At 35.1% G+C, this 17307-nt stretch overlaps 1 protein-coding gene across 1 annotated transcript; it reads left to right on the top strand.

The window, feature by feature from the left end:
- The first annotated feature begins 825 nt into the window (after positions 1-825).
- On the top strand, positions 826-16753 carry LOC129885419 (uncharacterized). The gene is made up of 19 exons (XM_055959688.1): positions 826-995; positions 1068-1128; positions 1335-1371; positions 1777-1907; positions 2024-2110; positions 2221-2307; positions 3015-3102; positions 4195-4328; positions 4700-4839; positions 8954-9004; positions 9133-9215; positions 9292-9346; positions 10325-10436; positions 11894-12386; positions 12520-12733; positions 12830-12900; positions 15391-15559; positions 15640-15769; positions 15867-16753. Exons 1-19 carry the CDS (start codon positions 897-899, stop codon positions 16598-16600), a joined length of 2976 nt encoding a protein of 991 aa, XP_055815663.1. The 5' UTR covers positions 826-896; the 3' UTR covers positions 16601-16753.
- The last annotated feature ends 554 nt before the right edge of the window (positions 16754-17307 follow it).

The following is a 17307-nucleotide window of genomic DNA, read 5'->3' as shown; positions in this document are numbered from 1 at the left end:
ATCTCTCCTTCCTCTCTCAGTCTCGCTCGCTCCTTCTAATATATAGCTACGAATTAGCAACTTATAGCCACACATCTCTTATTAAAGTCCAAACTATAATCATTTTTAAAACAATAGCCACAGATCTCTAATTAATTAGGCTTATTTTAACCCGTTTTATTTAATCCATTTTAAAACTGAGTTGGTAAGCACTTTAAATTAATCCATGAGAAAATTTGTCTCAAGATTTTTTTTTATAGTCATTTATAATATAAGTAAAAAAACCTTACTAGGCAATTGAATAATTTATAAAATACAAACTTTGAAAAGGGTAGACCGATGCACTAAAGATCTCGCTACGAGCAAGGTCCGGAAAAAGGCTCGACCACAAGGGCCTATTGTACGCAGCCTTACGTTGCATTTCTGCTAGATGTCTTTTTTAATTTTAAATTTAGTATGAATCGAGCCAGTTGAGTCATAACCCAATTTTTAGTTCAGTTCAAGCAGATCAATGACTCACCAATTTATTAGCTCAACTCATTTTAATGTTCTCAAATTCAGCCCAATCCGTCGACATCCTACTTACAACCGTAATGTTTGTGGGCCTTTTGATATACACGTAGGGCCTAGGTAGATTTATTGGATTTGTCTGCAAATTTTACTTGTTTTTGTTGCTCGCAAAATTGCAATTATGTTTGCAACCGTAATGTCGGCCCACTTTTATTGAGCGTTAGGTTTGTATTGACCCAGAATCACAAAGCCCAATTCATTTCCCCAACCCAATTACTATTTTAAGCCCAAAAAAAGCGTTTTAACCCGAAATCGAAAAACCCTGTAACATAAACCCCTAAAATATTTGTTTGGCGCAGAAACAAGAAAAGCCATTGCTTCTCGTTCGGTTTCTGACAATCCAAAAGATGGGAAAGAGCAAGAAAACGATGGTTGGTGGCGATAGCCAACACTCACCTTCCACCATTTTTGTCAACAACTTACCTTATTCTTTCACTAATGCTCAGGTAATTTCTCCTTCTTCCCTAATCAAAAGATTCCAAAGATTATGTACTTACCGAGCTACTAATTATCTGCAGTTGGAGGAGACGTTCAGTGAAGTTGGACCAATTAGGCGGTGCTTTATGGTTACGAATAAAGGTATTTTCAATTTCAATTTATAATTCAAGTAGTGGTTTTGCTTTTAGTTGTAGCTATGAGTGAAAGAAAAGTAGGTAACTGATGAGCGTTTGTTCCCTTGCTACTAGGTTTTAGTCTTTCTTGAAACAAATTAAGTCTCCATCTCAAGTTTCTGATATCTTGATGACGTTTCTTTTCCAATTTTTTTTTCACTTTTATGTTCATAGGTTCAAGTGAGCACCGAGGTTTTGGATTTGTCCAATTGTAAGTCAATGCATTTATTACTTTTTCCCCCTCTTTTCCGTAGAGGTCTTGGCCAGCTTAAAATTTGTAATTTGATTCTTGACATTAATGGTGTAGTTTGGAAATTGATGAAAGAATTACAAGGGTTCTTGTCCTTTGATCATTATCTGCATAGAATATATTACTTTGTACTTAATTATTCAGCATTCTTGTTCTTGAACTTTTTCCGAAATTTATTTTCTGTTACTTTTGAATGCAAGGTGCCAACTTTACATGATTTGACATTATAATTAAATTATAGATTGAAGCATTGCTTCGTAGTTGATAAATTTACTTAAGAGAATCATGTTCACTGGTATGTTTCCCATCTTGTGTATGTGGCTCTTATATTCTGCAACTTATTCTTCCTCTTACGTGTTGTCATAGTGCATCTGTAGACGATGCTAACCGTTCCATCGAGCTAAAGAATGGATCAGTGGTTGGAGGAAGGAAAATTGGTGTTAAACAGGCTATGCAGCGTGCGCCTCGTGAACAGCGGCAATTGAAGGGGGATCAAGGTTTGTGCTACTTTATTTTCAAATGGAAAATTGTGCCATGTTTAATAAGGCAACTGCACTAACAGAAAATACTCCAATGTTGCTAGTTTGACTTTTCTATCAATTATATTATTTAGAAAGCACTGCAAAAGCAAAAGACGGCAAGGATGGTCCTCCTACTGAAGCAGTTGAGGACAAACAAGCTTCAAACCTGGAGGGAACAGGTACTTTAGTTTCAAATGGAAAATTGGGGTACATTTAATAAAGACAATTACTCTAACAGAAAATACTCCGATGTTGCTTGTTTGACTTTCCTATCAATTATATTATTTAGGAAGTACTGCACAAGCGAAAGACAGCAAAGATGGTCCTTCAACTGAAGCGGCTGAGCACAAGCAAGCTTCAAATCCTCAGGGAACAGGTTCTGAGCTATAGCATATGAGTGTTATTTTCAATATAAATGTAGCTCTTTAGTATCTAGTTACTGTCTGAGAACACATGATGCACTAAAACTGAATGCCTCAGTTAATACATTCAATGCACGTCTTTTATACATACCTTTGGCAACCAACTTGGCATTTCAGTATTTTGATAATGGCTGTTAATGAGTCATGAGTTGCCATATAACATGTGTCAATAATGTATGAACTAAAATTTAAGAGACAGCATATTTTAGATATTCAGTTGATACAATTCTTTTTGACATCTATAGAAATATACTTCAATAAGTATTTTAAGACATCTTTAACGGATACTTATGTTAGAATAAATGTTTGTAGGTTCTCTTCTTCTTTCAATATACCTCTTGTATGCAGCCGATTTTGGCCCTTTCATTAATTTATTTACTTGATAAAAAATAATAGAATAAATAATATATAAGACTTGTAATCTAAAAGAAAATACTTTGCATGGGTTTTGTATTTATTCATCGAGTGAAACTGTTTACTTTTATTTCTCAAAAAAATGAGATGATTTACTTTTAGATTCAATGCTAAGTATTATATGAGTTAACGATTTCTGTATTTAATGTTTATTGATGGTTTAGATTAATCAGTAATACAAAATTCAATCACGTCGTGGGATTTCACTTTATCAACATCCCCTGACAATGTAACTTAATGTTGTCAGAGAATTCAGGGAAATCCACTAGAAAAAAAAAGGCTACATTGCTTTGCAATGGTGCAGCTGATGAAGGAAATTATTCAGGAAAGCAGAGGTAATTTGTTGTGTATTTGATATTTCCGCACTTTCATTTGTTAAATTTTGCTATTTCTCTTGACTCTGAAAATATTCTGCTGAACCTAGTTATAAATATCGTTTTGCACTCTTATCAATTTTTGTTGATAATAATTTTGGTATTGCTACAACGACAACGATTTCTCAGTCCCAAATAAGTTGTATTCTAGAGTTTATGTTGTATTTTAGCACTATTATAGACATAGTATTATTTAAGGACCAAATATGAAGTACTAAAACTCAAGGGACTGGTGGATTAATCTTCTGTAAATTGCTGAATGATGATAATTGTTGTGCTATCCCATTGGACTATGTTATCCATTGTTACTCTAGATTCTTTTCATTTTTGGTGGATTCGTGCTCTAATTTCTTGTCTTGCTTGCCTGATTTTGGAGTTCTTGTGTCAGACATGATGCTGGTGTCTGTCTAGGCGCACTACTTAGGTGCTAAGGTATTTTGACCTTTGTCTAAATTATCACTTAGTCACCTTTTTAGTCTTTCTCATTTACCAAATATAAAATTTTTGAGAGGCAAAGTTTGTAGCTGCATATTCATGTAGAATTTGTCTAGAAGTAATTATTGGCTTTCAAGAACAATTTTTTTTTTTTGATAAGGTAAGGTTTATTGACTATGTACCAAGAAGGTACCAAAACCAAAAGTTACCCAGAGCAATTTTTCCGTTGAGCTAAAATTGTTTAATTAAAAACTCAGGCATATCACACTTCTGAGGGGGTGAAAAAGGATCTTGTATAGCTCAGAGATAACCTTTTGTTCTTAATGCACCATGAAGTTCCTGTGTTGATGTTTGAGTGTCTTTTTTAAAGAACCATATTCTTGAATAGGTGCTATACGGCTATACCTTTTGTACCACTTGTAGAAGGGTGTTTTTTCCCCACATCAACTAATTATTATTTATCAAAAGAGACACAGTCATGCCACATCACTGTTTGGCAATTGAAGTTATGCATTTGCATGTTGAATTTATGATTGTGTAGTTTTTCCTTTCATGTTTATGACTGATATAAATCCTCCTTTTTATTTACTTTCTTATGTCTTCCTTCATGTTGAACAGGGTCGCCAGGACAGTTATAATAGGAGGTATTGTAAATGCGAATATGGCAAAAGAGGCTCACCAGCTTGCGGCGGAGTGTGGCACCGTATGTTCTGTTACTTACCCTCTTCCAAAAGAAGAGATTGAAAATCATGGTAAAAACAAGTAAATGTGTTTCCCCTTTTCATTTGTTTTGGACATCCATTTTTGCTTCCGCAGGCTATCAGATCTTTTTCGTGAACCAGATTAATCCCCGAAATGACTTTCTTTAACATTAATCTTTTCTTAAAAGCAACGTGCTTGGCTAAAGGGGCCCAAGTCTACAATTTTTTAGTTAGCACTACTAAATTTGATTAGTGATCTCAGTGGATTATATCAGCAAAAGGCTGTTGAGGATTTTGGCTTTGAAGTGATCACTTTTTTCCCTTAGAAGAAACAAGTTAGATCATGAATTCCAAGGGAAATTAACAGACAATATTATTTGACCCAGCGGCTAATATATTTTACAAATCTATGAATATTCTAGGGCTAGCACACGATGGTTGTAAAATGGATGCTTCATCTGTACTTTTCACTAGTGTCAAATCAGCTCAAGCTTGTGTTGCATCATTACACCAAAAGGAAGTACATGGAGCAACACTTTGGGCACGCCAACTTGGTGGAGAGGTTAGGTTGCTGTCATTTTTTTTTCCAGATTATTGCATGCTTCTGTTTTATTAGCTTTTGTCATGTGATCTGGCTTCCCCTGGGGAAGGCTTAAGCAGTTTTGCAATAGTTGAATATGTCCAAAATAATTTGTTGCTTCACCTTGACTACTGTTCCTTTCGGTGAAGACTATAAAATATAAATCATCAGTGACTAAAATAGTGGTGGTATGAGATGCCTGGGTCAGTATTGAAATTCAAGCCTGTTATAGAAATGCCTGAGGGTTGAAGAAAACACACCCCTAGTATTGTACCGATAACACACCCCTAGGACAGACATTCAAGAATTGAAGTCATAAATCCTCCTCCTGGTGTGCAAAAAGACTGTTTTACTGAGGGACTGTAATGCTTAGCAAGAAGTCCTTGACCATTGGCTTTATTAGAATGAATAGAATCAATATGGGAATGTGCTCTTGTGTGATATTTCCTTTCAGCTTCTATTGCGAAGCTGTTAATATTTATAGCAACAATTCACTGTCCCCACCCCTTAGCCAGCATGAGGTAGCGGCTTCCAAATGAAAATTTCGTTGCCATTCCTGCTAAATAATTATAATTCCTTAGCTAGGTCTCAGGTTTTTATTTTTCTGCTTAACTATTGCTTTGCTTTGTTGACCAGGAGAAAATGTTAGGCATCTGAAAGTCTAAATAAAGAAAAAAGGGAATATGAGTGATTCTCTTTACTTATATATGTCAATCAGTTCCCAGTGGGTGTTCCTCATGGTTTTCTGTGTTATTACTTCCATTTGAATCCTGTCCTTTTTTGATATTGGTAGTATCTGGTCAACTTGCATGTACCTCGACTAATCCACTGCGCTACATGTTCAGTCCACAATCACAGTCTGCCGAGATAATCTACCCACAAGGCTAGAGTGAATGGGCTCACACCAAGTTGTGTAGCTATGATTCAAGCTTAGGATTTCCATGTTTTTACTCCTATTCCGCAACCCCTAGCCATCCCTATCAGAACTGCCTCATTTTACCTTTATCTCTCCCACATCCCGGGGCAGATCCACCTTGGTTGGAGGGGTGTCACGTGATACTGCTTCGTCGGAAAAATTAACTAAATATATCATATATCACTAAAAGTGGGAACAAAAAAAGTTGAAAGTTGAAATACCAAAATAACCCTATGAAATTGAGTTATTACAATAATACCATTAATAAAACATATAGTTAAATGGGAACAAAAAAAGTTGAAAGTTGAAATACCAAAACAACCCTATGAAATTGAGTTATTACAATAATACCATTAATAAAACATATAGCTAAATAAATAATAAAATTTTATAATTTTTTCTACAATTATTTATTGGATTTATGATATTTTTTAATATTAAATGAATACGCATTAATCATCAGTTTTATTTTGTCATGATGATCAAATTATGGAGAATTTAAAAAGTTGCAAAAATTGTTCCATGTAGACCAAATTCACCTGAATGTATCTTAATGGTCATTCTACATAAATTGATATATTCAATAATGCATTAAAGTAATAAATGAATAGACATTCTTCATTGATATAGTATTCATTAATTTGAAGTTAATAGCACCTCTTTTAACTTTTCTCTGATTTCATATGTTATTTCTTCACTCACTCACAAGCAAAAAAAAATAATTGTCATGTTAAATGGACAGAAACTTTTAATCATAATAAACTCATTAACCATTTAGTAAAGGTTATAAAAATGAAGAGTTGTGATTTGTGAGTTAATCCTATAAAGGTGGACTATATAATGGGCTTGTGGGGAAAGGAGGGAAAACAAGCATAGGAGGTTGAAAATTTCTTGGAACAGAGCTATTGGAGATGAAGTATTTCCTTATGCTTCCTCATGTTGGCCACATTTTTTTCCCTACTTTTTTTTATTGTCGATAATGTAGTGTTCACTTTGGCTGCAATAACGTACACTATATTAGGCTATTAGTTTGTTATGAAGAAGAAATTGAGTTAAATACAATTTTATGAATTTTAGTGTCAGATTTTTATGATTGTAATCAATTTAAAAATCTAATTAGTTTAAGTAAGATATCCATATGAAAAATGATTCTTGCATCAAGTTATATGTGATTGGACGTTATATGTTTCCATTTTATTTTATAGGATAAATATAAAATAAGTCTTATAATAATTTTCTTAGCAAGTGTTATCGTATAAGTATGAATATTGAAAAGTGAGGTGTTCTACTTGATACAAAGTTCATATTGTTAAATTAATTTGTTTAGTTTCCTTGAATCTTAATTATGGGTCAAACTCCTTCTACTTACATATTCTATATATACCTCAAGAGAAGTATATATGCGTAATTGTACATTAAGATTTCAATTACTACACTATGTTAATGCTATTAAAATGTGATTTTAATTAGATAAAATGAATTTTCATAAGTTGCTAAAATGATGACAAGCTAATAAATCTCTAAAAAGTGGATGCTTGTACTTCTGTTGTGTATTCATTGTAGAATTTAAGGCATTATATTGTAATATTTGTCACCCTCTTCATTGGTAGAATTTAAGACATCATATTGTAACATTTCCAAATAATGAATATTTCAAAGAGAAGATAAAAATACACATCCAAGAAAAAAACTGTATAAAGAAAAAAAATGATTCATTTTCCTTTTTTTAATTCTTCTTACTAAAGTTTAAGAAGGCAAGTATAAAAGCCTATATATAATACTGCCAATAGAAGTTTACACATATTATACATTAGCCAGCATGCAGTATTTTAGCTTCCTCATTTGAATATGTATTGTATTTGTACAATAGTTAGTTATTTTTACTTTATGCACTTGTAGTCAATTTTATAATTAAGACTGTATTCTTTTTAATATGAAGATATATGTACTTTCTATCGCAAAAATGAAGAATATATATTTTTTTTAATAAATACCAATAGATTTGAAAGGGGATAAACTATGTCATCTGGAATACAAAATTTATATAAAGTATTTTGAGATAAACGTGCAATGCACGTTCCGAGAACTAGCGTATAAAAAATATGCAAGAGCTTGTGATATAAAAGCTTTAAAATGACTCTGCTTGCAATGAAGTGTTCCCTGGTTCGTTGGTTGAGCACCTCAATGTTCAGTGTGCTGGCAAGGGTTTGATTCTCGCAACTTGCATTTTTATGTGTTGTAATATATTTTGAGCATGTGCTATTAAGGTTTTCACTGTGACTTGTACCACTAACCTCTCTCATGAAAAAGACAAACTAAACCAAATAACCAATAGGTCGAGAATGAATAAAAACAGTTTAGTCACTACAAATATTTGAATGCTTCTAGAGCAAAGTTATTTTAGCAAATAACATCATAACTCTCAAAAAACTATAATATTTCTCTACAATTAGATTTTTTGGGGGATTGAGGTCGATCCCATTTTAAGTTTGTCTCCCTACTTTTTTTTCCACCTTTCTTCTTTCTGGTTAGAATTTCGTGAAGGCATTCAGTGTTTTCATTTTTGGGTTGAATTCTGTAATTTACTTAGAGTTTTCTCCAATTGATATTTTAATTGGTAGTTCAGCTTCAATTTCAATGAAGAGATATTTTCTAAAACATCTTCCAAGCTTTCAAAATTAAGTTCAACATCTCAAAGTCCAGCAAGCTTGAAAGAAATGGCCAATGAATTGGATCTGTCTTGACAAAGTAAAGGAGTTGGCTTATTTCCCTAAAATCTGATCTGAGGGAAAAATTAACAATTCAAAAATATCATTTCAATGCCATGATGCAATAAAATGAGCATATCTTCAAGAATATCCTTTTTGACATTGAAATACGATTTAATATGATTTGGTATAGTGATTTGTCCCCCACGATGTGGGATTTCACTGGGTTGTTGTTGTTGTTGTATAGTGATTTGTCCCCTCGTTCACTTCTTTGAACGTCGACGCCTCTTGAGAAAGATATTGCGTACGCCACTGCCCACATCTGTAACATGTATAAATGGCTTGTGTCACATTCTTGTGTGGAGGAGGTCTTGTTTCATTTTATTAGACTTTTTTTCAAGCTGCCTAATTTTGTACGGTGTTATATTCAGCTGATCGACTTGCACTTTCTAACTAATACATTTCTTACCAGGGCTCAAAGACTCAAAGGTGGAAACTTATAGTGAGGAATCTTCCTTTTAAGGTCTTTCCTTCTGCTCTTTACTTTATCAGTTCTATTCCATAAGCTAATCCAGTTTCAGTGTACCATTTTCCATTGTATTCATGTGTGCTCACTGAGCTCTGACCTTTGAGCTTGACAATCAAACATAGGCCAAAGTGAATGAGATAAAAGATTTGTTTTCAAAAGTTGGCTTCGTGTGGGATGTGTTTATCCCTAAGAATTTTGAGACAGGGTAAGGGACTTCCCTTTTCAATTCAAAGTTTGTTATTGTTAATTGCCACTAGTAACCATTTGTTAGCATTTTGCAGGTTATCAAAGGGATTTGCATTTGTCAAATTTACGTCGAAGCAGGATGCAGAGAATGTATGAACTCACATTCATATCAAGTAACTTTATTAATAAGGCTTTAAATTGGTTGATTCAAAGGCTTTCTTCTACTTTGAAATTGAGAAGCTGTTAAAGTCTGAGAGAAAGTGAAATGTGAAGATAGGAACTTGTGAACTCTTTTCAATTCCACATACTAAAGTGATCTATGTATTATGTAATCTTGGTCTTCTGGCAAGTTCTTTATAGTGGGACCATTGGGAAAATATGAGATGAACTTTAAACCTGTTGGAGAATAAGGGGTGTGTGTGTGTGTGTGGGGGGGGGGGGGGGTGCCCGATACACACGGTTTCGGATGGTGCACCAGATGCCTTTAGCTAATTGCAGTTAGGTTAGTTAGCAATTTGTGAACTCTTTTCCATTCTACAGACCAAAGTGATTTATGTATTAGGTAATCTTGGTCTTCTGGCAAGTTCTGTATAGTGGACCGTTGGAATGAAATGGACTTTGAACCTGTTGGAGAATAAGGGTCAGGTAGAATTGTCAATAAACTGGCAATGGCATCAGTGAAAAGAGGAAGGAGACAGGAGAGAGTTCAATTGACATTGACCTCTCACTGTAAGATTTGGTGTAATATCAACTAAATTTTAGCTGCTCTCCTTGTTTACTCTTTATGCATAGGGTGCTTTTGTTATATCATATAATTTTTTGCAGCACAAATTAGTTCATGATCTCAAACATAACCATTAGATTCCCTAAGGCTTATTAAACATTTTCCTTGTTATAGTGAAAAATCATACTTTTTGCTGCAGTTTACATCTTTGAATAAGTATGATCAGAATTTCTCTTTTATAAGGAATACATGTAAATGATAAAAATCACAATGCTAGTGCTTCCAATTTATGCTTACAATGTATGGGATGACCTTGCACCACTGTGAAGTTTTTTTTTGGGTTATACCTTTGGATTATTATCTAATCTTACTCCTAATTTTGTTTTTTCTATATCTCTTTTTAGGCTATGAGGACATTTAATGGGAAAACAATGAGTAAACGAACTATTGCTGTTGATTGGGCCATTTCAAAAAAGGTTTATGCATCTGGTCAATCTTCAGCAACTGCAAAAGATGGTAAGCGTCTTTCTTTTTGTCTGAGAATATCCTGTTATATTTTGCTAGATATGTTATCATTTGCTTAATCTAATCATATCAAGCAAACTTATCTTAGTCATGGAAATGAAGTACTAATGTGGCATCCACTTTCTAGTGTACTTCATATATTCAGACCTATTTGTGCCCAGTTTTGATAAAATCATTTACTTTATCAAACCCTGAAGTTAATACACGATTGAACCAAGTCAGGGTATAGATTAGGCGGCTCACATTAATTCTTTAAAATCCTTTGGCTATATTTATCTTATTATTTTTAGTGAGTGTACTTGAGAAATCACCAATTTGATAAGAATATTATAGTGAGCAGACCTGAGAGAGAATATTATCGTGGATAACCTGTATGTGGTGCTTTTTAGCTTTTAGAAAAAAAGACCTCGAGCCATAGTTTTTTCATTTTTTTCTCCTTGCTCCAAGTTAAGGTCGGTTTCAAGTGGTATGTGGATCAGAGTTTGCACAAGATGAGGAAAAAAGTCCCTTTTTGCATGGAGTCCAATGGAACTAAAATGCTAACTATGCCTTAGTAGGTTGTTGCATTCTTCAGGCTATAATCTATAATTAAGATGCTTCTGCTCCTGCTACAAAGATGGATGATCACTTCTTAACATATCTTAGTTGCTTTGGCTTTGTTAGTCAAATGTGTTTGGACTACTAATTTCATTTTGTGTGCCTCATCAAAATCTTCATGTCTCAAATCGGGTTCAGTTTTAATTTGTTGAATATAAGATCCATTTGTGCAAGTCTTGCTTTGCTTGGTGACTTGAAGTCCTGGTTTCCAAAATGTCTTCTCTCTATATTGGAAGCGATCTAAGTTCATTGAGGACTGAAGTTGAAGTTGAATGAATGTAAATATCCTGCGGTGTCTGGGTACCTACTACCTAATGTGTGATGAGTGGTTACTTGTACAGACCGTTTCCAGTAGTTTAGGTATTTTGGGTTTTTTTCCACAATAGTTTATTATTGTTGTTTGATCATGCTTTTAGAGCTTCCTACCCCTTTTTTCCCTTCAAAATGTTTCTCTTTTTCCTTCTATTGAAACTCGGAAGTATCTTTTTTAGCAGCACATCAACATGTTATCCAACCTTCTTAAATCTACCTTAAAATTGCCAACTACAACACCATTGTATAGGTGCTGTGTCATTTCCTCTTCCTAAGTTCAAGGGTACAATTAAGGACAACCCTCTTGCTATTTTCTTTTTTAAACCTTTGTTAGGTCTGATCTAGAGAATATTGAATTTTTGATGGTTGTCACTTCATATTCATCTAAACTGTTCCGCAGCTAGTTCTTCCTTTTTATTTTTATTTTTTATGATGTTGGTGATGATGTTATAATGCTGTGCCAGTTACTTTCATTATGCTCTTAAATGTATTGCTTCATGAGTTTGAGAATAATTCAATCTACATTATTGCTTCTGCAGAACAGAGTGCAAAAGATGATAGTGGTAGTGATACGGAGGATGAAGACATTGACATTAATGGAAAATCTCAGCAAGTTGAAGGTGACGATGATGACTCTGACCTTTTAGAAGAGGATAATCAGACCGAAGTTAACTTTGATGAGGAAGCAGACATTGCGAAAAAAATTCTTCAGAACTTCATTTCTCCAACTTCATTAGGGCCAGCTACTTCTGCAAATGATATTTCAAGCCCCCAAAAGAAGGTAAAGGAAGTTGAAACTATTCTCCCCCTGGATGAACCGCTGGATGCATCTACTCCGAATAAAGCACTAGACGACATTCTGGGTAAGGGCAAAGAGATTAAAGCTATGCAGGGTGAGGGAGCAGATGATCTGCAGGGGACAGTTTTCATTAGCAACCTTCCTTTTGATGTTGATTATGGAGAAGTCAAACAACGGTTTTCAGCTTTTGGTGAAGTGGAGTACTTTGCTCCAGTTCTTGAACAAGTCACAAAGTATGAGCTCTACTATGTGTTTACACTATGCTGTTTAATGACTCCATTAATCTTATTCTCAAAGTATGAGCTCTACTATGTGTTTACACTATGCTGTTTAATGACTCCATTAATCTTATTCTACATGTTGCAGACGACCAAGGGGTACTGGATTTCTCAAATTTAAAACAGCAGCATCTGCTGAAGCTGCTATTTCTGCTGCCAGTGTTGCGGATGGTTTAGGTGTCTTTCTAAGGGGTCGGCAATTAAAGATTTTAAAGGCTTTGGACAAGAAAGCTGCTCATGATAAGGAGTTGCAGAAGACCAAAAAGGAGGATAATGACCATCGCAACCTTTACCTGGCAAAGGTTGGTTTCTATTGGTAATGCCGTCTCGGCATTTAACTTCTTACAAGAGATTTCTTTAAGGTGATGTGGATGTAATCTTATTGTGTTCTGTAACAGGAGGGTCTTATTTTGGAGGGCACCCCAGCTGCTGAAGGTGTTTCAGTGAGTGATATGTCAAAGCGCAAGGGGTAAGTCTCACAAAAGTTTTTCTTATATTCAAAATGGTGAATCTTGAAAGGTTAACATGCCTTTGATAATGCATATCCTAACAATTAACCTTATATCAGCTTCATCTATAATTTTTAGGAGACTAGGAACTGCCCCCTCTTTTTTTCTTGAGTATAACTCCTTTTTGACAAAAGCTTCTTTAACATGATATGGAAGAGTGATCCTTTAAAAGAAGTTTATATGTCCAGGGCATAAAAGTAATATATGATAGGGGTAGATAGATGAACTTGTGGTATTAATAATAATGATAATAATAATATGTTAAAGAATTGGAACTCCTCATTAAGACAATGAAAGGTGACGTGTTGGAAACTAAGTTTGTGATAGGAATCTCTTAATTGCATTTGATACAAATCTTCTTCTCATTTATGTAACCAGCTCTCCTGAAAAAAGCTACGGAAGGTAGGCGCTCATATGATTGCCTTTGATCTTCCGCCTGAATTGCCTCCTCTAAGCTAGATTTTTTCCGTTCTAAATTGCCCTACGTCAGTTGTGCGATGTGGATTTTGGTCTTGGGCAATTCTCACCTTATGAGCTAGCTTCCGGGATTGAGTTAGAATCAAGGTTCATTTTCTTTACAATGGTATCAATGCCAAACCCATCTCAGTTCTTGGTTTACCCCATAACGGCCCCCATATTTTGTTGTGCACACTCCTCCCACATTGTTTGTGGGATGTGGAGGATTTGGTGTGATCTTGAGCTATTCTTATGAGTTGATTTTGGGTTTGAGTTAGGTCCAAGGTCTATATTTCTTTACATGTTAAAAATGGAGAGCGCAAACTTGATAAACTTTACCAAGTGTTTAGGAATTGTAGTTCATAATGATGAGTAAGGCACTAGATCGTGAAAAACTCCAAGGTGTGCAACATAAATCCTTCTCAAACCTTTAGTTAATATGTATTTTATTGAGATAGATGTTGAGATGGATGTGTTGGGCATACTAGGAGGGATAGGATCATGAACAAAGATATTCAGGAGAAGGTGAAAGTGACCTTTGTGGTGGACAAGATGAGGGAGACTCGAGTGAGATGGTTCGGACATGTGAAGAGGAGATGCACAAATGTCCCATTGAAGGAGGTGTGGGAGGTTAGCTATGATGGGTGATTAGACTAGACATGATACACTTGTAGTTTATCAAAGACATGACCCTAAATAAGAGGGTATGGAGGTCGAGGATTATAGTAGAGGATTAGTAAGTAGTCAAACGTTGACTAGTTTCCTTACCAGTATTGTTATTATTACTCTCATATTATCTTATTCTTCAATGTTTCATTTGCTTCGATCATCATATTATTTGGTTGTTGCTATTGTGTTCTTTTCCATTATGCTCAACATGACTACTTTACTATTGTTGTTCCTTCCCATACTTGATTTTATTATGCGTTACTCGAGCAGAGGGTCTATCAGAGACAACTTCTCTACCTTCACAAGGTAGGGTTCATCAATCAGAGAGGGAGTTCTCTCATGGACTGAGTGAAGACTCTACTCTTTCTATACTCTCTTTGTCTGCTCCTCCCGATTCCCAAGGCTACTTCCCCGCCTATAAATGTCGCATCATAGTATGCTCGCCGCAGCATAAGATGCCTATCGCATGATAAGATGGATGGCGGAAGACCTTCCTTTCTGTCGACATTATTTTCCATTCAACCTAAGGCTGCATAAAATTATGCCCTCCCCAGACCCCACTTTTGTTGGATTACACTAAGTTGTATTTTACTATAGTATGGCAATTTTGGGAACTTGAATCCTAGCTTGCACTTGATTCAGTCTATTTTATGTAGAATAAGGACATAGATTTTCTTTTTCTGTCCTATATTCCTGAATTTCTTTTAATAAAACTGATATAGGTTTTCTTTTGGTAGTTACTTCTTTCTCAATAATTCTAGCAGGGTAGTTACTTGACTTCTTTTAGTAACTATTATATTGGTAGTTATTTCTTTTTCATTAATGCACTTGACTTCTTTTAGTAACTATTATATTGGTAGTTTTTCTTTTTCATTAATGCTAGCAGGGTTTCTGCATGCAACAGTTAACAAGCGATCTCCTCTTTATTTATATTTTGCTCCGCCCGTGTGATTAGCCTCGAACTATCTATTCCTTTCCTTTCACTTTATGTTGTGAAAATGAATTGATTAGCAAATAAATTAGATGAATATATAATATATAATTACTTTGCCTTTTCATTCCTTTTGATGGCCTTTGCTACACTTTTTCCTTAACCTCATTAGATGCAGAGTGCTTTTATTGGCTTGACATGAGTTTAAATGGAGTAACATGGTCAATGAAGATTCATATTGCTAACCACTACTTGTTTGGTACTGCAGTGTAGTGGTAGTTCTTGTATTAGATGCAGAATGCTTTAAAATGTTCTGGAGCTGTTCTATTTGCAGTTTTAAATTGTTTTGTAAGTTCCTGCATAGCTTGCAGTGCTAAAGTTGCTCATTGCGTAGGCTGCAAGAAAAGAAGATTATCAAGCTGAAGTCCCCAAATTTCCATGTGTCAAGGACACGGCTGATTATGTACAATATTCCCAAGTCCATGACTGAAAAACAGCTGAGGACACTTTGCATTGATGCAGTTACTTCTCGTGCTACTAAGCAAAAGCCTGTTATCCGGCAGGTGAGCTTTCCTTTGAAGTTTAGTCTTTGCAGTTTGGCTATTTAATTCTTGCAACTTCATTGTATTTTCCTGTGTTGCAGATAAAGTTTTTGAAGGACGTGAAAAAAGGACAAGTAGTGGCAAAGAATCATTCTCGTGGAGTAGCTTTTCTTGAGTTCTCAGAGCATGAACATGCACTTGTGGCTTTGAGAGTTCTTAACAACAATCCTGGTATGTGCCTTTACTTTTTTAGACATTGCATACCTTTTTCTGGTGACTCTTTTAGCATTTGAGGTTTCTGGTTTATCTGAGTACTTTCTATTTACAGAGACTTTTGGTCCCGAGTATCGTCCAATAGTGGAGTTTGCTCTTGATAATATCCAAACAATGAAGCTTCGGCAGAAACTTCAGCAGCAAGGTTTTAACAGGAACAAAGAAGACTGGCAGAAGAATGACAACACAAATGAACGGGATCCCCACGATAAACAGCCAAGAAAACGCAAGGCCACAGGAGATGCATTATCAGTCTCAGGGAATAGAGATGAAGTGAAAAACAAGCGTGTCAGAGGTGCCACTTCGAGGGAAGGCAACGTGTCATCAGTTTCAGGTAGTAAAGATGGAGATCAACCGAAACACAAAGGTGTTAAAGGAGTTGCCGTCTCTGCAGAAGAAAGAGATGAGAAGAAGAACAAGAAGAAGGAAGGTAAAAAGCTAGGAGGCGCAAAACAGAAGCTAAAAGATAATCAAGAAGGAAAAAAGCATAGTGGCTTTGGTAGGGAAAGTTCAGATAATGCTTCCCTAAAGGTTGGACGTAAAGAAGACGTTGCAGTGAGAACAAAAAAGAGGAAGTTTGAGGATAAAACTAACCAACAGAATCAAAATATCAGTTTACATGCGAAGAAAAAGGATAAAAAGAAAAGAGACCCTGTTGGACGAGATGGAGTAGACAAGCTAGATATGCTTATTGAACAATACAGATCCAAATTCACACACAATAGTTCTAATCAAACTGGTAGTAATCAGCAGGTCTCTAAGCAGCTTAAGAGGTGGTTCCAATCCTAAGCCATTCACAAGTTCGTGTAGCTTAATTTTATGGTGATAGTAGTAAGAACAGCTGAGAGTCATCTTTTTTGGTTTGTATTTTGTTGTATTTTCTCCGTAAAATATCTCATTAACAATTTTAGTTTAAAATATGTTATAACAATTTTGGTCAAAGATTTCTTCTTTTCTGCATTTGTGCTATACGTTCTCTTTTTTGCCCCTGAAGCCAAGGGGGACTTGCAGGATTTGAGATGAGGGGATTGGAAATATTCAAAATTGTCCCAGTTGAGAGTTGGAACCTATTCCTTAAAACTTTTTTTGATCTCCCTTTGCTGCTATGTTGGAAATTTTCTGGCATTAACGTGTTGATATCAACTTGTAATTTTCTGGAAAAGGAATTCAATTGGCCCATACGATGCCCTTGTTTCGCGTTTGGTTAGGACAATGCCATAATGTAGATGTGATATATTGTGATCAAGGAAATGATTGATCACTTGCATGTGGTCATAGTAACGGGCACACAAATATCGTTGATAAAATAACATCATCTTCACTGCTTGAATGGTGACAGTTTGCTTATCCAATTTTCTCTTTGTTTTTTTGGTTTTGAAAACTTATCTATGAATGAATTGAAACTTGCATTAGGATATCCAAACGTTAAGCTCAAATTACGTAGAGGCCATTTGGATTGGCTTATAAGATGCTTATAAGTTGTTTTCAGCATTTTT

The sequence above is a fragment of the Solanum dulcamara genome, chromosome 4 (assembly GCF_947179165.1).
Source record: "Solanum dulcamara chromosome 4, daSolDulc1.2, whole genome shotgun sequence".
Taxonomy (NCBI): Eukaryota; Viridiplantae; Streptophyta; class Magnoliopsida; order Solanales; family Solanaceae; genus Solanum; species Solanum dulcamara.
This window is presented reverse-complemented; position numbering and strand designations above follow the sequence as displayed.

Coding starts and splice junctions, on each gene's coding strand:
- LOC129885419 (XM_055959688.1), top strand. CDS start 897: ATGGGAAAGAGCAAGAAAACGATGGTTGGTGGCGATAGCCAACACTCA. Junction 9,347..10,324: donor CGAAGCAGGATGCAGAGAAT/GTATGAACTCAC, acceptor ATCTCTTTTTAG/GCTATGAGGACATTTAATGG. Junction 15,560..15,639: donor AAAAGCCTGTTATCCGGCAG/GTGAGCTTTCCT, acceptor CCTGTGTTGCAG/ATAAAGTTTTTGAAGGACGT.